At 38.1% G+C, this 23596-nt stretch overlaps 1 protein-coding gene across 4 annotated transcripts in view; it reads right to left on the bottom strand.

Moving 5' to 3' along the window:
* The window catches only part of APP (amyloid beta precursor protein), a 286033-nt gene that overhangs the window by 216528 nt on the left and 45909 nt on the right, over positions 1-23596 (bottom strand). For all 4 annotated transcript variants that reach the window (XM_081235728.1, XM_081235729.1, XM_081235726.1 and 1 more), the window contains exon 2: positions 10924-11091. In XM_081235728.1, the coding sequence (XP_081091854.1) occupies positions 10924-11091 (168 nt within the window). The remainder of the gene's footprint in view (positions 1-10923; positions 11092-23596) is intronic.

The following is a 23596-nucleotide window of genomic DNA, read 5'->3' as shown; positions in this document are numbered from 1 at the left end:
ATAACTGAGTATGCATTCAGGAAAAAGCTAGACAGTAACAGGGACAAATGTTAAATCAAACATTAATCTCATTAAATGAAAACTGTGTGGGAAAAAATATCCAAACTGGTTTCATCTCTTTTACCTCTGAATCCTATGGTTTATGCAAGCAATCCTTATAAGCATACAGACCAATAATGCAGAAAATATATCTGTACTCGTATATAGATAGCTGGATACTTCTACTTAAAACTTTTCACTTAACATGAATTTTTGCATCTTTCAAATACCAAAACCACAATGCACAGGTGCCTGTCATCTATGGGTCAATTTTAAGCTCAAAGAGTAGATGGCACAAATAATAATGAGCAAAATAATAATGGCCAAGAATGTTCCACAGCTTCTACCATAGCAGTGTGTCTATGATATGCCCTCAAAGTTGGTTAGATTAAAAGGATCTCGTGTTGTTTTCTTTTTAATTAATTTTAACTTCACATCACTATAGAATGAAGGCAGCAAGGTTGACAAACAAGTCTCGTCTGGGAGTCCCTGTCATGTTATATATTTTAGAGTAGACAGCTGGCAAAGAAAATGGCTTTGTTTAACTCAACAGCTTTTGTTTGGTCCAGGCACTGGTGTGCTTTGTTCGGCGATCCTGTTAACTTATAGACAAAACAACTGTTCATTTAGAGCAAGAAGGTTAAAGAAACAGAAAACACATACTGTTAATTGTGGAAAAGAAAACACAGGAAAAAGAAGGTATACCCATAATCTAATAGAAAGACTAGAAGCAAAGCCACATTCACCTAAGTTTCCCATCTGGAAATCTCTGCCAGCACGTGAGGCTTTACCTGTTCAAAGCTCCCTCCAGAGACCTGCTCCCAGTGTAAGTTAGCAGAGCCATGGACACCTGCTCTAAGCCCCTGCCTCCCAGGATGTGCTCTGCATGTTAGGGATGCAGAGGGTTGAAGAGCCTATATTTTAAGTTCTCTCCTTAAAAGAGGAGGAAGAACAGTACTGGGACTAACACAATTTCTCGTTGAATTGACCATATATAACTTTTATAATACACTCCTGTGTGCTCCTATTATAAAAGGAGGACATGGTCTAAGACTGGTTAGGCAGCTTTCCTGGACTGCTCAGGTGTCATAGAGCAAAGGCTGCATCTGAATGAAGGTTTGATAGGGAAGCCCATGCTTTGCCTTCACTGCACTTGACCTTAAGGGTTCCCTTATAACAGCATCTTGGGGTATCTCATATGTGCTCATGTATACAACAGGGATGGGCAGGATGATCTTTCCTATCCCTTTCACACTAGCATCTTGAGATTGGAATTCCCTTCTCTCCCCAATCCAAATCACCCTTAGATATAGGCTAATTTTTCCAAAAGTGTCTTGACCAGAAAACACTCCTGCTAAAAACAATCCCATAGCCCTTACTCATCTCTAGAATTAGATCCCAAAACCCAGATTTACAATCAAGATCCTCTACTTTACAGCCCCATTCTACATTTTCAATTTCCTAAATTCTTTTCTCAATTTATCTAGTTGTGTATTTAGAAGCTCCTATGAGCCAAGAATGTTGTCTGGCCACTCAGCAACACCTGACACGAAATCTTATCTTGAATCAGGAAATATTTGCTCAATTTGCCTGAATTAAATTTGGGACAGAATAAAATTCTTCAGATGAAGAACTGAAGTATACTTCCAATGTTTTCTTCTCTCAACCTAAAGCCTTTGGTTTAAATAAAACAATATTGTTTTTCTTTCTTTTTAAACCTCATTTCATTCAAAAGAAAGAGGACAACGAAACCTAAAAATTCTAATTTTTCTTCCTAGGCTTTATAATGTATGTTTCAAGGGGAATATTATCCTAGTTTTGATCTACTTATAAGACTTCTAGTTTCCTTAGGCCAATATCTGGGTAATGTAACAGTTCATTAAGGCAAGTGGCCACCTTAGGCTGTTAAATAACGAATAATTTACATAGTTACTTTCAAATTGCTTCTGCGATGGCAGCACTTTCTGTATCTAGTATAGAGTGAAGGAAAGGAACTTTTTTCTACCAAAGGACCACAGAGGACAATAATCGTCAAGGGAGCGTCTGTTGTGGTCATCTATTACTGCACACAAACTATCCCAAAACTCAGTAGCTTCAAACAGTAAGAATTTCTTATCTCACACAGTTTCTGTGTGTGAGGAGTCTGGAAGAGACTTAGTTGAGTGATCACGTCTCTTACAAGGGTGCAGTCAAGATGTCAGCTGGGGCTGAGGTCAAATGTGAAGCCTTGACTAGGCTACAGGATCCACTTCCAAGTGGTTCATTCATTGCTGGCAGAAGCACCGAGGTCCTCAGCACATGCATATCCCTACAGTGCTGATTGAGTGTCCTCATGACATGGCGGCTGGCTTCCACCATATCAAAAGTATGTAGGGTAGGGGCTTCCCTGGTTGCACAGTGGTTAAGAATCTGCCTGCCAATGCAGGGGACGTGGGTTTGTGCCCCAGTCTGGGAAGATCCCACATGCCGTGGAGCGGCTGGGCCCGTGAGCCATGGCCGCTGGGCCTGCGCGTCCGGAGCCTGTGCTCTGCAACGGAAGAGGCCACAACAGTGAAAGGCCCGCTTACCGCAAAAAAAAAAAAAAAAAAGTATGTAAGGTAGAAGCCACGTGCTTTTTATGATCCAGCCTCAAATGTCATACACATCATTTCTGTAATATCCTCCCAAACACTGTGGGAGGAGACTAAGGACTGCATGTGGATGCGAATATGAGGAGGGAGACAAGCGCTGTTGGGAGCCATCTTGGAGCTTAGCCACCACATAATAATTTAGAATTCCTCACAATTCTGTGAGTTGACTGAGTGATTCTTCTTCACATGGTGTCGGCAGCTAGAGTACTGCAAGGAAGCCTGCAAAGTCCATCCTGGCCTTGCATACGTGGCTGGCAGCTGCCTGGGAGCTCAGGCAGGGCTTTTGAATGAGGGCCTCCATTCTCTTCTACTTGGGCGTCTCCACATGGCTGCCTTCCCAGAGCGCAAAAGGAGAAACTTCTAGGCCAAATTAAGGCTTAGACCCAGAACTAAACCAGCACCACTACTACTCTATTCTACTGGTGAAAGCAAGTCTCATGTCCAACCAAGATTGAAGGGGAGGTTGTAACTGCTAGAAAACATAATTCATCAACAGTCAACGGTAGAACATATTAACACAGGGTCACATAAAGAACAATCTAGGGTTGCTTCCTGTTTTCAGGAAGTGTACTTAGTGATCATTTAGTACATTTAACTGAATATTTAAGGCCCCGCTATATGTTTATCACTCTACTACTCAGCATTATCATGGCACCTACATCTTAACTGGGTAAAATAAACTGAGGGCAAATTTGGACTGAGGGCCAGCAACCCCTAACTCTTGCTTAACAATTTCTTTAGGATTCTATCAATGGAAAGAAACAGTCTCTGCAGGAGGAGACCACAAGGCCATTTCAGGGGAGGTTCTTTCAGTGTAGAGAGCAGGGCAGAACATCTGCCCTATTCAGCTCCAATCTCTGTGCCAACAACAGGCCATCCACAAGCAGTTACTAAATGACAACCCACATGCTCTGAGTCAGAGCCGAGTGTTGCATAAAATGCTTTGTAAAGCATGATCTCTAGAAACGGTAATTCTCAGTGACACTTTAGGCCTATAATCCTTTTGCCCAAAGGAGCCAGAGTAAGTCCTAGTCTTAGCTCAGGCTGCCATAACAAATTACCATAGACCAGGTGGCTTAAATAACAGGAATTTATTTTCTCACAGTTCTGGAGGCTGGAAGTCTAAGATAAGGGTACCAGCATGGTTGGGTTCTGGTGAAGGTTCTCTTCCCTGGCTTGCAGACTGCTACCTTCTCTCTGGGTTCTCACATTACCTCTTTGTGTGAACAGGCAGAGAAAGCAAACTGTGCAAGCTCTCTGGTGTCTTTTCTTATAAGGGCACTAATCCCATCACAAAGCCCCTATCGTCATGACCTCATCTAACCTTGATTACCTACCAAAGGCTCCATCTCCAAATACCATCCCATTGGACCTTAAAGCTTCACCATATGAATTTTGGGAAAGGCACAAACATTAAGTCTATAGCAGCCCTCAATACACATTTGATGAAAAAAAAAAAAAAAGAAAGAAAGAATAGTGCTGACTGTGCTAATAAAAAAATGTAAAGAAAATTTTTATATTTCAAATATGCAAGTATTTGAATGATGACTGGGCAAAAACATAACTATTATGATTGGGGAACAGGAGGGAATTTATGGGTACCAAGAATGTGTATGCTATGAGATAAAACGCTGATTACAGAAACCTAAGTTTCAAACTATCTTCTTAATCAACCTTTATAAGGGCTTTATAAGAGCAAGGTAAAAGACTCGATTTTTACTTTTTTCTCCCTAATCTTGCCCTTGACCAACAATAGGACCAAAGAAATCAGGAGGCAAAAATGCCAATATTAACAATAACAACAAAACAACCAACAGCAGGGAATACAAACTGAGAGGAACATGAAACTATGAAAGATATGAACTAGATAATTCACCATCAAAAAAAATAATATTTGACACATCATATTAAGCTAAGCACCAACAGATACGATGTGCAGCTATACAGGCAGTCCTTTGGAAAAACAAATTTAAAAAGTGAGTTAAATTGGTTAGCAAAAGGTCAAAAAGAGGTCACGGTCATGAGTTCAGTTGGTTTCATTCTGTCCTAGGACCACAGACTGCTCACAGCTGCCTCTCTGACTCAGCCAGCTGTCTCTAAAACATCTGTGTTTTGGTCACAAGAGGGACTGAGAACATAAAGAAAAAAATGATTCATCACTATTGAGAGAAAGTAATCAGTAAATGAATAGCACTGTAAATGGTGACAGTAATGGTTTTTGTACACTTTAAAAAAAGGGAATTTGCACAACGATGCCAGAATATAGTGGATAAGTATCTTCATGGTGCTGAACAAAAATACTTGTCAACCTGGAATTCTATACATAACTAAACTATTGTTCAATAAGAACAACTTATGGAAATAACTAAGTAATATGACAGGCACCCCAAAAAATAGAGGAATCAAAATAAACATTATAGGAATAGAGATGCTTTGGTGAAAGGATTGGCTGTAAACACTGAATCCAGTTAAAGACAGAACCTACAACTGTGAGAATTATGACAATAGAACAGACCATAATATTAAACTTCAAAAATATAAAAATAATATAGCTTACCAAATCTGTGAGAAGGGGAGTTGGAAAAATTACGAACATTATTTTCTTTGGCTTTCTTAGCAGGGAATCAATCAACTGTCTAAAATAAAAATATGGAGCTAAAAAAAATAAAGGAAAATAAACATTTCCAACAACACACAAAAAAATTCAATCCTACAAATGAAACTATTATTTCTAATTATAAAAGAAAAATTTCAGACTACCTACAAAGTGGAAAGTGGCAGAAAGACGCTAAAATATCAATAAGAAATGTTCTAAATAGTTTAGGATGCACCATTCAATAGAAAAAGTTGAACACTGTTTAAACGTTCTGAGTGAACACCTCTCCAACACCCACCCCCCAATACCTTCCCCAAAGCTGGTTAAAGTCATGATGTGAATTCCCTCAGCTACCCACTCTCCAACCTATAAAACTTTTAAAAGGCACTGTGTGTTTCTAAGCCCATTGTGTTGGGCTTTGGTCATTATTCTATTTTGCCCCCATGCCACTCTTCAACCTTTTTTCTGTCAAGAGCTCCTCTCCCCACGCCAGTTGGTTCTGGTTGGGATGCCAAACAAGCCATACACCCTCATGACCAAGAAGGGCCAGTCCCAGTACATACTGAGTCCTTGTGGATATGGTGACTAGTCCAAAGGTAGATGGGTGACTGAAAGCAGGACCAATGAGAACCCTATCTGGGAATTAGAATGCACACTGGCAGAATGGGGTTGGAAATCCAAACTGGAACAACAAACTCTCAGAGTTGCCATCTTCCCTGGCCTCCTAAAGGAAGCCATCTTTGCAGGAGAAAATGAGGTAAACATAAAGGAGAAAGGATAAGTAGAAAACAAGAAACCCCAACAGAGAAATTCCAGGCAGCACTGAGTCTCAGTTTCGATATCTGAGGACCCAGTTACTGGATGCCTTTTTAAAAATTCTGTAATCTATACTTACCCCAAGATCCTCTCCATCAATGGGAGAAAATATTCTCCATGTACGAGTAGATTTCAGTCACCTGACAACATAAACTGCCTAATTAACCCACCCTATTTCCCCATCTTTTATTCTCTTTTCTAAGACTCAGCCAGGCACTAGTTTTCTTATGATGGATCTACCCTTCCTACAGTTTAGTTTAAGCTTCCCTCAGCTAAAGTTCCTTTCCTTTAAAAACAAAGCCTTTCCCTTTTCCATGAATTGCCCACAGGCTCTTCGCCTCTTGGACTTTCCTCAGAGAGACCACAGATGGCTTCAACACCAGTACACGTTATTCTTCCTGTAACCTACTGTAATTTGATTCTTCCCATGCTATTCCTTTGAAATTGCTATCCTAAAGATCAATAATGAACTTTTATTTGCCAAATTAGGAGACTGTTTTATTATAAAAAATGTCCATTATTCAGAAATGGGCAAAAGAGATTATGTACTGGGTGTTCTAGCAGTGAAATGCAGGTGTTGTCTTCCAGAGCCTGGGGTGGTAGGGGAAAAGGTGACCTGATTAAACAGGGTATGTTCTTCTGATTGACTCTCTATAGGCTACTTTACAACCCTGTAGGAGTAGATACTGTAGATACCTGATAGCAATGCAAATGTTTCCTGTCTCAAGCAATGCAGATCAGATAATTCCTGTTCACAGCCATGTGAATGAAGTTTGTTGAAAAAGGATTTAAATCTCTTCAAGTCAAACTGGTTAACATCTTACAGGTTACCTCATTAAATAATGAATTGAGTAAAAGTTTTGATACGCATTCATTTTGCAAGGCAGTCATGAGTTGCCTTGTCAAAAATTATACTTCAGTCACTTCTGGTCTGCATCACACTTGCATTCTCATCATTTCCCTCATTTAGATATTAACCTAGCTTGACTTCCAGCACATAATACCACCTAGTTCTGATCCTAGGTTTCTGGCCACTGCTCCTCCTCCGTTGAATCTTTTACTTTGTTCCGCTTAAATGTTACAAATCACCAAGTTTCTTTCCCAGGATTCTTTCCCAGAGGCATCATGGGGGTAAAATGAGGGCAAACACCTGGCAAGGTAGCTCAGTACCTTGTTAATGCTCAATAAAATTTAGGTGGTACTAGAATTATCAATATTATCGCCATGTGCCAACATCATCATCATCAGTTTTTAAGTTGTTAAAATTATTTTATAAGCCTTTCTCGTCCCTGCAATCTCCCTCTAAGAGCAGGTCCTGTATCTTACTCATCATTGCATCCTTAGCACCCAGAGATATAAGTCTGAAGGAGGAAGAGAGAACCACTGGACTCTAGAAAAGTATTCATATAATCATCTTGCACTAAAATATTTTTAATGAAAGATGTATTTAAAAGGCCCCAAATAAGCCTCTCTAACTCCCAAGCACCAGTAAAATTCTGGGGGAAGGTCTGGAGGGACTCTTCACTTCCACTTCCCTCTCCCACTTGCTAGATCATGGGATCTAAGACCCTTACAGCCACTGGTGGAATGGAGTGGGGCAGGACAGCAACAGTGTTCAATGGAAACATAATGCCAGTGTAATGTTAAATTCCACAGTAGCTACACTGAAAAGTAAAAAGAGACAGTTGAAATTCATTTTAATTATATACATATTCATAATTTAGTAACATATACATGATGTTTACAACAGTATATACAAAATATTATCATTCCAATATGCAATCAATATGAAATTATTAATGTGATTATTTTATACTCTTTCTTCATGTAAATCTTTGAAATATGGTACTTATTGATATCTTACACTTATAGCACACATTATAGCTACACAGCCATGCGCCGCTAGTGGCTACTGCCCTGGACAGCTCCGGAGTAGAGGCTCCAGTTGGGTCCCAGGGAACTGAGAAACTAGATATGAGGTCAGAGTGACAAAGCAAGAGGGTGACTTTTGTTTTTGTTTATATTTTTCAGGGTCAGAATGCTCATATTGACCAGCCTTCTGACTCAGCCCTTCATGATAATTCACAGTAAAGTGGTGATTGATAAGTTTATTTATTTTTTTAAAATTTAAAATTAATTCTTATTGGAATATACGTTGATTTACAATGTTTACAATGTCTGCTGTACAGCATAGTGAATCAGTTATACATATACATATATCCACTCTTTACAGTGAATATATGTATATGTATGTTTGGATACATATACATCGAATATGTGATTCTATAGAATCAATCTATAGATTGATTCTATAGAATCAATCTTTAGATTCTATTCCCATATAGGTCATTACAGAGTACGGAGTAGAGTTCCCTGTGCTATACAGTACGTTCTTATTAGAGGGTGACTTTTGGAAATGCTAACGTACAGTCATTCTCTTTCTTTTAAAAAAATAAACACCTTCCATGACACATCCTGTTGTTACAGAATAGAGATCAAATTCATTAAAAGGGCCCACAAGGCCTGATGGTCTGGCCCTTTCTTAACTTCTTTAGCCTAATGTTTGTCTAATCCATCTTAAGACTCTGGCCTGTTGTGTATCGTTGTACACGACCTCAGTGGGTGGTAAACTGAGATAGGCAGATATAACCAGAATTTCAAGACAAAGGAGAAACAACCAAAGGGCTCACTTTCCTCCCCCTACCTCCACCCCATGGTCACCAACAATTTGGAAAAAGGTTGGGACTATGAAGAACCACTCTGTGGCTTACCCCTGGGACAAACAACAGACTAAAACAGGAAGCGAAGTTACCCAGGCATTAGTGGGATCTCTAAGTGGAGTGGGAATAGGGTTGTTCTCAGGGTCATGAAGAGTACTTTTTATAGAGTCATCATACAAATGTAAAAACATCTGATTATTCATGACTGACACTGAAGAAAAACTTAGATGCCAACTATGATATATACATCAAAATAGCCATTCAACAGAAAATGATGTGGTCAACGTCATTAAGTAAATTTGAGTTGTAGCCTTTAAAAACATTTATTTAACATTCAGAATGAATAATCTGCATGTGTATCCAGATAAGTAAAATGGCATCAAAAACCTAAAAGCATGCATGCACAAAATTCCAATTTACCAACTCATAACTCATCTACAAAACTGTACTAGAGGAGCTCTTCAATAGAATGTGAATATTATTTCCAAAAATGTATATTCTAGAAATGTCATATCCAGGCAAAAGTGAATTTATTATCAGTCCCTATATAATAAATGGTTTTTAAAATAATATAAAGGATGCCAATATTAGTGATTTCTACTTAAACATGAAGAATTATCTTTTCACAACATAGTTCATACTCCTTCAAGACAAAAATTACGTGATATGCAATATATTGTGATAATGCAGATGCTTCTTTGCTTCTCAAAACACAGGAGTTAGAATTTAGATTGTCCTTTCTTATAGTGCTACCAATAAAAAGAAATACATGTGGGCATATATGTATATGTTAAATACACACACACACACACACACACACACACAGATATATTTCATTAAACACTCATTTTGGATCCAACAGGGCTAAAGAAAATTTTCTTGTACATAAAAGGTTACAACAAAGGAAATGTTGCCAGGTTATCCATTGTTTATGTAGGGTAAGAAATTTTGCTTTGCCAAGAGGTGTAAGACTAATTCCTTTAAACGTTCTTAAAACACAAAGAGCCACATATTGTAGGAATATATAACTGTCTAGAAATGTGGGACAAAATGCCTTGAACTCCAGTTATTTTAAACTGAATTAATTTTTTTAAAAACCCTATACAATAACAGTTAAGAAAACTGGAGAAATTACACAAAGGCTGAAGATCTCTACAAATGGCAAGGGGGTGATTTCCAGGCTCTAAAAGTTATGTTAAAAAAGCAAAGTACAAAACAGTGCTTACTGTAAGCTACCTTTTGTAAAAGCAGAAGAAGGAAAAATATAAATTCTCTCTTTTTCAAGAAGGATAAATCAAGAACGATGAAAATATTTTTTAAGAGGATGGATAGCAAGTGAGATTTCGGAGTACAACTTCTTATTTCAATGTTTTAACAATGTAAATGTTTTAGGTTTTCAAATCATAAAAATAAGGAGAGAAAAACCAAAATTAAATATAAACAAATAAATGAACTAAAATATATCAAATTGGTAACATAGAGAAAATTAATTCTAGTCACTTTAATTTTATTTTTTAAAATTTTTTATTGGGGTATAGTTGATTTACAACGTTCTGTTACTTTCTGCTGTACAGCAAGGTGAATCAGTTATACATATACATATATCCACTCTTTTTTAGATTATTTTCCCATACAGGTCATTACAGAGTACTGAGTAGAGTTCCCTGTGCTATACAGTAGGTCCTTATTAGTTACCGTATATAGTAGTGTGTATATGCCAATCCCAATCTCCCAATTCCTAGTCACTGTTAAGCACAAGAATTTGCATTAGCTACAGTGGGATATACTCTAAAGATAAAGAGCCAAGGTATCTTAAACTTTACTCAGTTGGGTTTTTTTCTTTTTTTTAATTTAAAAAATTTTTTTCTTTTTTTTTAAATTAAAGTATATCTGACATACAAGATTCTATTTTAGTTGGTTTATTGATGGTTATTATATGACATAATTTTTAAAATATTTATGCATACTGTAGGGTAAAGCAAGTAAATATATTAAAGGTATGGTGAACCTTTAGGAACCAAGACGTTCACTGCAAGAGATAAAATACAAACATAAAAGAAATTAAATTAAAAAAACGTGCATGTGATCCAACATGAACCGCTGGCCACCAGCGGAGACTTACTTCTTGGCAGTACTGCAGGATGCCCTCCTTGGTGCCAATGCAGGTTTTAGTCCCCGATGGATCTGACTCCCACTTGCCATTCTGCACGTTCATGTGCATGTTCAGTTTGCCACAGAACATGGCGACTTGCGGTTCTGCAAGCAGGCCAGCATTGCCGTCAGTGGGCACCTGAAAAAATAAGTTTTGGTTAGTTACAAAAATCCACAGCTCTGGGGTGGAGGCTGGGGGGAAGGGCTGTAAAGAGAAACGTGGCCTGGAGCAATGCCAAAAATAGTTTTATTCCTCCGAATTCTCAATTATGAATTCCTTTGGGTTAAGCATTATGTATGCTACAGACATCTCCAACCACATATAATACAGTGTTGATTTTTTAACATTGAAATGAAGAAATTAGGAGTATTGAGAAGAATTTATTCATTGAAAAGCTTATACATTTCCCCCATGGCAGATTTCATTGACAAGTTTATCCATTTTGCTTACTGCAAGGTCCTGACAATAAAATCAGATGTTTTTCTGAAATAAATAGAATCACTCTGGAGGAAACCATATTCTCATAATAACCTCCAAGTGACTCACACAAAGAACACTGCCAAGTCCCTGCATGGTGACCAGCTCTGTGAGTAAGGCTGTATGTCACCTCCCAGAGCTGAGGGCATGGTGTCAGTGGCACTTTACTAATTAGCAAGTGACAACTTCATAACTTTTTGGACTGAAAAATTACTGTAGAATTTACCAAGCACAAACATGAATGAATATGTTGGCCATTCCATCGGATTTCTCCAGAACATTCTCTGGTTATCACTCTGTCAGCTCTGAAGAGTACAGCAAGGGTGCTGGTGTCTCATCTCCTCAGCTACTCTGCAAAGAGGTAACAAGTCTCACCCAGGGCCCAGCAGAGCACCTACTGTGTAGCAAGCTCTCAATAGGTCTTAGCTATGACCAATGCAGACAACACACCATTTTGCCAAAATAACTTTGAAATGGGTGCACTTTTGTATTTCTAAACTCTTCTGCCCACCGGTATTACGTTCATATAAATATATACATATTTTTTTGGCCACACGGCACAGCTTGCAGGATCTTAGTTCCCCGACCAGGGACTGAACCCAGGCCCTGGGCAGTGAAAGAGCCGAGTCCTAACCACTGGACCACCAGGGAATTCCCCATATAAATAGTTTTAAAAGGGAAAATGGAAGTTCTGAAATATCCATACTACCTCACTTAATAGGTTCTGATAGTTCAAAAAGAAAAAAAAAATCAGCAAAAGATGAAAAATAAATCCACAGGAGTGCAAGTGTTATGCGAAACCAAGGTATCAAAAGCCACAGTGGCAAAGTAATCCCTCCCTTGTTAAATCCAGCTTCGGAGGAAATGTGTGACATCCATGCTAAGAAGAGTTAACTTCCAACAGAAGCCATTCATGCAGCGGAGAACTGGGTGATTCTATAATAACTTGTATCATTTCTAAAAATTGTTCACAGGAGGGAAAAAAACAACACTAAAATTACACCAAGAGATTTCAGTTAAAGAAATAGCTTCCTGACACTTCCCCCCACAGAAATGTAAAAATAGATCAAACATCTGTCCGTTCTAGTCATCATCATATATATATTGTCCATAAATCCATAAGAGGATTTTTGTCCTTTAAAAAAAATAATCTTGTACTGAACCTAGCTGAGACCTATCATAGACCTGAGTGCAAAAGCTCCTGGCACAATCTCTAAAACCATGTTTCAGGTAACATTTTCTGCATTTCTAGTTCTACTTTATATGGTATGTTTAGTAAAATTCTACCTCTCTGCTGCCAGATGTAACAAACAGCAGCTGAGGTCACAGTATCAGGTCGTCAGCAGAATAGCTAGGACCCCTCAACTCCCCAATTTGGGGCCTTGCCCCCCACCTGCAATTTCCAAGCCAGAAACTGAGAGGCTCATTCTCCAACAGATGCAAAGAAGCAGCCTAAGCAGAATGTTCCATGAATGTAAGTTTCACAGTTTTCCTCAGGGAATAAGAGAAAATTCAATGCTTTGATCCTCAAAATCAGAATATAAATTTTGTCCATTTTACTGAAGTAAGTAGTAAGATAATAACATTGTGAAAAAGTCAAATAATGATCAGATACCTATAGATAAGGCCCTATCTTAGATGCAATGAAGGACATAAAATACATTTATAATATATAGATAAATATATAAAATTTATTAATGTACTTGTTTATAAAGTATGGGCTTTGCCCATGTTTTAAATTCCATTATCAAGGAATTTAAAATCTAATAATGAAATCACCATTTCATTCCCCATGGTACTTTATTCTGCTCAAACTCATTCCTGTCCCAAAGATTTCCAGTCTTAGAATCTTGGGGCCTTACCCCTAACTGAACAGAGGGACTAATGACCCTTTACCACTGTTAGTAATTATTTTGCTGAATAAATTCTACCTCCACCATCTTAACATTTCTCTGTACCTCTGACTCTCCACAGTGTGTTCCATAGTTACTATCTCCTTATCAATGCAAAGGCCCTTCATTCTATATCCTCCCCTCAAGGAACAATGAAGTACCAATTTCTCTCCCTCATAGTAGCCAGCTTCCAACATGACCCCTAATGGTCCCTACTTCCTGGATTCATGCTCTTGTTACGGCCATCCCATAATGTATCAAGGTTTGTCTGTAGCAACAAATAAAATAGGGCAAAAATATGTGTTTTCCAAGGCATGGTCATTAAGGGCACTAGGGTTTCTTCCTTGCTCTCTGGGATCACTTGCTGTGGAGGAGGTCAGCTGCCATGTTGTACAGACACTCAAGCAGTCCTGTGGAGAGGCCCGTGTGATGAGGAACCAAGGTCTCCTGTCAACAGCAATGTAAGTGAGCTGGGAAACATCCTACAGCCTCATCAACCTTCATCTGATGGCAGCCCTGGCTGACATGACTGAAACCTCAAGAGAGACACTCCCAAATTCCCAACCCACAGAAACTGAGATAGTAAATGTTTGTTGTTTTAAACCATTAGGTTTGAGGTAACCTATTGCACAGCAGTAGATACCCAATAAGATCCTCCTTTTCTCCAGCTCCATAATACATCCACAAATAGGCTCTGATCTCCTCTACTGAAAGAAAGCAAATAGATGAAAAATACCTCCTTCCATTCTATTATCCTCTAGAGGAGGGTGTCAGCACATTTTCTATGTAAAAGGCCAGAGAGTAATTATTTTAGGTTTTGTGAACCCTACAGTCTCTTGTAACTAATCAACTCTGTTGCTGCTATGCAAAAGCAGTCTCAGACAATATGTGAAATGAGTGTGGCTACTTCACAATAAAATTTTCTTTACAAAACAGGCAGTAGGCCAGATCTGGCCAGTGGGCCATAGTTTGCCTGCCTCTGCTCTAGAGGAACTGTCATCTTCCTATTACTTCCAACAAATTCTAGCAGGTGGTGATTTAAACACTCACTGATACCACCTCCTTACCTGCTTCTCAGGACCCTTGCAGTTTGGTTTACATTCCTACCATCCAAACAATTTTCTCAAAGGTTATATACAACCTCCTGAGAAAGGAAAGCCTTTTTCTTCAATACCTGTCACTTTTCATTTTCTTTGCCATACATCATGAATTCTTCCTTGGAAGTCTTTTCCCTTGGCTTCTGTTGCAATCAACTACCCTGGCTCTCTTTATTTTCCTGATTATCCCATTACTAACACAAAACCCTTCAATTCCACAGCATAAGACATTCCTAAAGATTAGGCCATTGCTTCTCTTTTACCTACTTTAAGAAGTCTTGGTGTTTGCACTCTTTCACCTCCTAGCTGCTAAGAGGCAACTCCAATATAACAACAGCAAAAATAATAAATGACAGCAGCTAACATTGCTTCATTCAGTAAGTTTGCATATGTAACACATGCTAGGCACTGATGTATTGGGTTGGCCCAATAGTTTGGGGGACAAAGCAGTAAGTCAGGCAAGTCCTTATCCTGACAATAAGATGACTGATCAGTTTGCTTGGATCTGAGGGATTTCCAGGATGTGAGACTTTTAGTGCTAAAACTGGTAGACTCCCCAGCAAGCTGAGACAACTGGTCACCCTACCTGACAAACACATCAAATGTTCTCAATTTTTTCCTAGCTTGACTTCTTAACATCTTTCTATTTCTTCCATTCTTCACTTTGTTATCCTTCCATCTTCTTGACTTTACAGTTACTTTGATGCCATCTGCTTGCATGTTTGTACGTTCCAACTACCAAATGGTGGTAATCTTTCTCCCATTCCCTTCAAATGAATTGATTATGGCCCTATCAAATTACTGGAAAACATCTTTAATTGCCTTATGATCTCTTCCTTTTGACAATGGGAGCTAAGACAAGAAAACAGATGCTTCAGTTCCTTTTGGATTTTCTACCAGATGAGATCTAATATTAACTTAAAATATAAGTATGATCATTAACATGACCCGTTTTCGTAGGATGGAGCTGTGTAATAGTTCAAACTTTGATTCCTCAATACTTAGGGTAACTTATTATGCTAGAAATTATAAAATTGGCTGTACGTATATATCTGTTACATTTGACATTACAAGACGCCCTTCACAAATAAATACTTAAATCACAAAGACATGTTTCTTGGGCAAAAATTCTTTCCCGAGCCAACACCAGATCAGAGTAAGGCGCTGGGAGATAACAGATTGAACCAGAAGCTTTTCTATTCTTAATGAAGTCCACCTGCATTTCATGTTTTAAGAAACATATCCCTGGCTCAATTAATTAAAACAAGACAAACAACCCAGGATCCTTACTGGAATCAAATAACCCATTTAAGAAACAAAGCCTAGCTGCTAGGAGCAGCCCACTGCCTGGCATTCATCCAGAAGGAAACCATCACCAGCCAAGGTGGTCACATGGAAGATAATACTTAGCCTTCCAAGGGCCCAAGAGGTTTACTCAAATCCCTTTTTTCTGAATGAAGCCTCAAAAAATGGCCCAATACATCATACACAAGGTCCTATTCAGGACGTGTTAAAATGGATGCTCTTAAAACTTAGATCTTTCAGTCCTAGAGTAAGTTATTTATAGCCAGTGAAAATGCATACTCTGTCAAAGTTATCCTAAAGATAATTATTCCTAACTTAAAAAAAACATTTCTCTTAATAAAAAGAAATATAAAAGCTTTAGTGGATGGGAAATATAACCACTTAAATAACTATTACATTTTAATTTTGTTTTCATCTTAACACTATCTAAGGTAACTTAAGGTTACTTGGCAGAAATCCAAGACAACACCTAAAAGATTGGCACCCTGTTATAAATGGCCATTCATGGTCCCTGCATTTCTGAGAGACTGAAGATGAAGATAATTCTTGTAACCTGAATGACTTTCCGCTGACATCATAAGACCAGAGATGCTTTCCCATGGGAAAACAGTGCTCAGTGACAATGGTCAGAATAACTGGCTGAAACAATGGCACATGCACACACTGCCTCCAAAGCAACAGGCTATTTACAGAATGCTCTGAACTACAGAGACTCAAACACTATACCTAAAAATGCTGTCAATCTTTTAAAAACAACCATTTGCTGCCAGAAGAATATTTTAGGCTCATACTATATAGACAAGCTACTCAAGTGAAAATGGACTTTCCAAAAGCAAGTTAGCTAGAAATGGGCTTTCCAAAAGCTTATGGGGAAATTAAAATAAATATAAATATATACCTACTCTGGGCCAATCTGCAGAGGTGACCCCGAAACCTGCAGCTACAATCAATGCAATTTACAAGCGCAAAAGCAGCTTCTCAAACAAGTTCTCCCACTGTCTTTCAAACTGGGTGTTCCCTTTCCCCAAAAAGTTTCTCTTTATTATCATCAAGGAGATCAAAATTCCTTATAGAGCTGGCTTGGCAACATTCTTCCCCACACAGTCCCAACTAAAAGGGAAAGGGAACAAGGAACTCTCTGTTTCACTGGCTGAAAAGTCTTGCTTGGCAAGGAGAAGGCACGGATCCATAGCTCAGTGCATCCGTGGATTTATGTAATTTTAAGGTTTGTGGCTAATGAAAACCATCTTGTTTCTGCATGTAAACGAACTTCTCACTGGTCTGAACAGCTGGCCTCATATAGTCACTTATTTGATACTATTTAATCAGTTCACAGTTTCCTTGGGGTCAGATTCTTGTATAGTGAGTATCTTTTAAAAAGCACACAGCGATGCTATTTCTATCCCAGCTGTGGTTTCCTCACATAAATAATTTCCCCTTAGCCTGGGCATAATATAATTATACCCCACAAAAATGCTTTGAAAACATTTAAATATTCCATTTTCAATGTAATTATTCTGTTGAATCACAATCAAGAAGATTTGAATGTGAACCCCTTTCAAGGCCAAATAAAGTACCTCACTTAATCCTTAACATAAATAAATTTTCATTCTCAAAAGGAAAAAGACTATCTGTAGGGCTTTCCTTTAAATGCCAAAAAAACAAAACGAAACAAAACAAAACTTAAGCAGAACCAGAACACCTGAAATTGCCCATTTTATCTCTAACAGAGGAGAACTGAAATTAAAATCAGAATCACAGAACTGAAAGAGTCTGTAAAATCATCCATCCCAACTCTAAGCAGAAGGAAAAGGCTCTGAAGGATTTGTCCAAGGCCACAGAATTATTAAGAGGCAGAGGTGGGTGTTGGACCTACACCATCAAGAGTTTTGTTGATGCGCCCAGGCTGACTCTCAAATTGAAATGGAAAATTGTAATTTTCCAAGGTTTTGCCCCTGTGCGTGTGTGCACGTATTTGTGGTGAGAAAGAATGCAGGAGCTAATCAAAGCATACAGAAAACTGAAATGTGATTACCGAAACTGTACACAGCTTCAGTTTCCCTGTGTGGAGAGGCGGCCATGTTCCTCATATCCATTAGGTGCTGCACAATTATTTCAGAGCTCGAGTTTCAGGCTAAAAATGATGTGCCACAAAAGTGCGTGAAAAAAGATGGGACCTTCCTGGTGGCGCAGTGGTTAAGAATCCACCTGTCAATGCAGAGGTCACAGGTTCGAGCCCTGGTCCGGGAAGATTCCACATGCCATGGAGCAACTAAGCCGATGTGCTACAAATACTGAGCCTGTGCTATAGAGCCTGTGAGCCACAACTACTGAGGCCACATGCCACAACTACTAAAGCCCGTGTGCCTAGAACCTGTGCTATGCAACAAAGAGAAGCCACCACAATGAGAAGCCTGTGCACCGCAACGAAGACACAACACAGCCAAAAGTAAATAAATAAATTGAAAAAAAATAAAAGTGAGTGAAGAGAGTAAACATTCCTTTCAGAGAACTAATCCACATATTTCACTCTTTGAAATTTGACATTCTTTTGGGGACACTGTTGACCTGGCTTCAAATGACAAGTTACAGCTCCTTGATGGATCCATGGCCTCTGTTAATATTAATAAAGCTAATTCTTATACTGGGACCCCAAAAATGAAGGCCATCCCAGTGGTGTGGTCCACATCACAAATCTAAACCTACGCCAGCCTGCACGTAAGGTAAACACCTGTCAAGAAATCCTAACAAACCAATCACAATCCTCCAACTCAGCTTAAACTAGCTTGATTTACCCTAAAAATAGGACCTGCTAGCCTCATAAGGAAATTCCCTTCCTGACCTCCTAGACAATCATGCCGTTTCAGTGTTGACCCCTCTATAAACGCGCTCTTGTCCCAAATCCCATTAGAACAGTGATCTGCTGCTTATGAGGCACTGTATTCCCCCAATCCATGGATTGTCTTCCTTTGAATAAAGGACAACAAACTCATTATTAAATTGTTCTAGTTTTGCCATTTGACAGTATGAGGCTTTTTTTCTGCTTAAAGGATAGATATTCTAAAGTTGACCCCAAATTTTTTCCAATTCATAACAAAGGCTGTAAATAAATTCTTGCTGCTGATGCACAGCAGAAAATCAGTTATCCCAATAGAAACCTTTATTCTTCCAATTCATAACAAAGGCTGTAAATAAATTCTTGCTGCTGGTGCACAGTAGAAAATCAGTTATCCCAATAGAAACCTTTGTTATTCAACACTCATGGAATTAATTACCAATGTTGAAAGCATGAATTTAGGTAGGCCCAAGAAAGAGTGATGCCCACGGCCTAGAACAGATATAATACTGGAATTAAAAAAAAACATAGCCTCATGTATGACAAACTCTTTGCCTATAGTTTTCGATCCAATTAATGCCCATTTAGTCCTAAACAGTAAATGTTCTATATACTAACTGCATGCATATACACATATACATCATATATATACTAGACCATGTATAATTGTGTTTATTGTGCTCTGACATTGGTAACAGTCAAATTCTTTTCAACATCATTTTGATGTTTGTCTCTTTAATTCTGTCTTGTAGTTTTACTGGCATGTTTCACATACAAAAACATACAGTATCATGATCTTTATACTATTTTGCCTCTCTCAATATTATTATATCTCATCAGGATTGATCATGTGAACATGGAGATGGAAAAGAGTTAAGGGCAAAGACTGAAATATCTACTTAGGCTTTTCCCTGCATTATCTCCTTTGACTCAGAAGAACCTAGATAATTCACTTCCACATCTACTAAGATAATCAGAAAGGCTCAAAACCTGCCAAGAGTCTAATCAAGGCTGTTTACTCCAAAACCCATGCTCACTTTTTTTTTCATACTAAGCCAGGTGGCATTCCTGCTACTAGTTCTCAAGCTTTTTTATTTTCAATTCTTGAATATTATTTTCAAATAACTTTTTCCCCTGATGATAGTAGTATTTTGCAGTTCTTTGTTACTGGTTCTTAAAAAATTAGTTTTAGACCAAGTAAAGGGGAAGCAAATCCAGTTTAAAAAATGTTTAATCTGCATGTCTTAATTTTAAATCCCTGGATGTTAACATCTAGTTACATCTGGTAGCTTCCTCTTTAAGAAACCTCCCCAGAAATAAAAACAAAACACTTTCTCCTAAATTAGTTCTTTCCTTAAATCAGAAACAGCAAATTGAGTTACCAAAGTAGGGGTCCAGAATCTCCAACATTCCAAATTGTGAACGCATGTTCTTCAAGGCTTACCTTATTTAATCTCTAATTTCTCAACAATGAACATATACCTATATATGCATATCCCTGTATATATACCTACTATATATGGCCACCTGTGTAATATGTAGTGGTGTTGTTAACAGTAATAAACACACACACACACACACACACACAGACACAGAGTTTACAGGTAGAGAGCAATTAGAGCAAATCTCAAATGACAGTGCTTTGTTAAAAAATCTCACTGTAGAGTTACTGCACTTAAGTCGTATTGCTAAAACGCTGAAGGATGTGGAAATTGGGGTCCTCAGGGATGCTGGTTTGAATGGCATTCTCTGTAAAGAAATTTGATGGTAACAACTGAACTATTTTCCAGTATGATTTCCATTAGTTCTGACAGCTAGGGCAGATAAGCTATTATTCAGCACATAATGCAACACAGAAAAATCAAATTCTATTACTCCTCTCCACTTTAGATACAAGAGACAATTTATACATATTCAGTTTCTTAAGTTTTACTGTTTTCTATCAAATTTGGCCAAGCTTAGCCAAGATTAGCTGACCCATAGGCCTGTGAGCTATAAAAATGATTATTATTTAAAGCCACAAATTTTGGGGTGGGTTGTGGCTTTGCAGCATTATTTATAGCAAGAGAAACTAATACAGGCACGTATTTGCCAGGAATAAGTAAAGTACTAAGTGATAGAATCAGGGCTCAAGATTATTTCAGAAGGTAAAAATTCAAGTTGAATTTTTAAAGTATACACAAGATCCTATAGTTTGCTTGAAATAATTCTTTGAAGTAGTACAGGACAAGAAAGGCATAGGTGTGTAACTGTTTCATAAGAAAAAGTTCCAAAGGTTTTAAGAGATGAAAATAAAAGAAAAAAAGAAAAAAAAGCTAATGCAGTCTCATGCTTTACAAATACAGGGCCCTAAATATCATGGGAAATCTTGCTGTGTTAAATCACATCTAGAATGATGTACTCACATTTTTAGATAAACATTAAAAAATTAAAGAAAGGTTACCTTGGAGGGAAACAAAATTTTATCAGAAGACTCTAAGGAACATAGGAAAGAATAAGGGTGGAAGAAGACATTAGAAGGAAATTCACAAGGAAGAAGCTATAAACAGGAAACCAGTGATGAACAGTTGTTGGGAAGGAAAAGCCTCATCAAGGAGGCACTTAAATGGATGGATAACCAGCCATCAGGGTTTCAGAAGGGGTCACCTGCTCAACTGGGTTGGGACGTAGATGAGGTTAACAGTTTCCAAAAGTTTGTAAGCAGTAGGATCTTGTGCTCACATCATATTTTGTGTGAAACCCTCACAGCGGGGTTCTCCTCTCAGAACCTGGATGTCATCCCCACCCAGCTTACTGAGGCACTGGTCTCCCAGAAAATCTGTTTTTCTACTTTTTCTATTGTTAGTCTATGGGTCTTATTACTTGGTTCTCAAGAAAAAGGTTATACAGTCCCTCAGTACCCGGAGGGGATTTGCTCCAGGTCCTCCCTCCCAGACCCCGCCCTCCGTGCCTCCCTACCAAAATCTCCAGATGTTCAAGTACCTTAAACAAAACAAAGTGGTACACAGCACGCATTCCTTGGAGGCCAAACCTGGATACCCAGGGCTGACTATACTGTTGAGCACCCTGAACTTGTACTGTCCAACGAGGGTGAGCACTAGCTAGTTCAACTGAGGAACTGAATTGTTCGCTTGAGTTCACTGTAATTAATGTAAATTTAAATTAAAAAACCGATTACTCAATCCTATTAATGAAAAACTTTAAAGCACCTTGATAACAACTTTGGTAAGCAAATCTACTTTCTGACTGTAAATTTTATACACTCTATCAAATTTTTCCAATGAAAATCTCCAGTTGAGATTTTGATGACTTAGTATGAAAGATACATTATAAAATACCTCATTAATAATTTTATAAGCTGAAATGATAATTGGGTTAAATGAAATATATTATTACAACTAATTTTCTTTTTACATTTTAAAATGTGGCTCTTAGAAACATTTTAATGATATATGGAGCTTGCATTGTATTTCTAGTGGACTGTCAGACATAAGGCAGCACAAAATTTACAACACAACAGTAAATTACATTTATGTCAACATATTACCCATTTGTCTTTCATTAATCTCATTGTACATTTATCACTTCCTCTCAGCCTTTTTTAGCAAACTCTTGGAAAGTACGGACTTCAATTAGTTCAACTAGAACAAACCAGCACATTGATATTCAGAAATCTAAACAAATATTTGCTATTTCATGTATTCAATGAGGTAGGGATCAGATAAGAAAACGGCTCAGCTAGGGCATGGTGAGCCATACTCTCTTGGTTTTATTTCCTAGAACTGGAAACGAAGGTCTGAGTTGGGGGGAAATAAGATGGTGTTCCAAATACATGCACACATGCACTGAAGCTTTTAAGAAGACGGCAACTGACTGCTATCTTTAAATTTGACTGATTCTGTGGGCTTCTTAATTTTTCTTTCTTTTTCTCTATACCTCTGTAAGTGATAAACAATTTGCTTAAGTGCATCGGTTTTAAAAAATTAAATGTATTTTGTTTTCACTCTGTTTTTTTAAATTGAAGTATAGTTGCTGTATTATACAATATTATATAAATTGCAGGTGTACAATACAGCGATTCACAATTTTTAAAGGTTATACTCCATTTATAGTTATTGTAAAATACTGGCTATATTCCCCATGTTGTACAATATGTCTTTGTAGATTATTTTATACATAATAGTTTGTATCTCTTAGTCCCCTACCCCTAGATTGCCCCTCCCCCCTTTGCTCTCCCCAATGGGAACCACTAGTTTGTTCTGTATATCTGTCACTCAACATGTTTTTAAAAGGAAATACTTTAATAAAAACAGTGTAATGCTATTAAATAGACCATGCTCCTGCTCACATTTTACATGTGGCTGTGTGAATACATCTTATTCTAATTACACTTCCTCCAGCAAAGGACATGCAAATTTCATCACCAAATACTCAAGCCGCTAAGATCACACTCCACCAATCAGTATGCGCTTGTTGAAATTTCATGGAACACAAGCAGTGAGTTCTTGCCACACATAGCCCAGGCCCAGCTCTCTCTGAGAGGTAGATGTGTGTGCAGAGAAGAGGGTGGGGTGAGAAATGGGGACACATGTAGTTCTGGAATGTGGGGTTGAGTACTTCTGTCATTTGATACCTCACATTGAGATCATACCAGATTTCACCCAGGTGGCACCAAACAAGTCCCAAATTAAAGTCTCAGTGTCACCTGAGCTTAGTGCTTAGACACAGCCAAGTAAGTGGAATAGTTATGAGCTCTAGATATAATTTATTTTATTGCCTTGGAATATACTATCACCACGTAATTTGCAAGCTAAATTGTTAGGACTATTCCTGGGGTGATTCCCCTTACTTCTTTTTTTTTTTTTTTGTAATATTTATTTATTTGGCTGCTCTGGGTCTTAGTTGCAGTATGTGGAATCTTTTAGTTGAGGCATGTGGACTCTTAGTTGTGGCATGTAACCCTTAGTTGCTGCATGCATATGGGATCTAGTTCCCTGACCAGGGATCGAACCTGGGCCCCTTTCATTGGGAGCACG

Source organism: Mesoplodon bidens (assembly GCF_964165515.1).
Source record: "Mesoplodon bidens genome assembly, chromosome: 5".
NCBI lineage: Eukaryota > Metazoa > Chordata > Mammalia > Artiodactyla > Ziphiidae > Mesoplodon > Mesoplodon bidens.
Note: the sequence above shows the minus strand (reverse complement) of the source record. Positions and strands in the feature narration are given on the sequence as shown.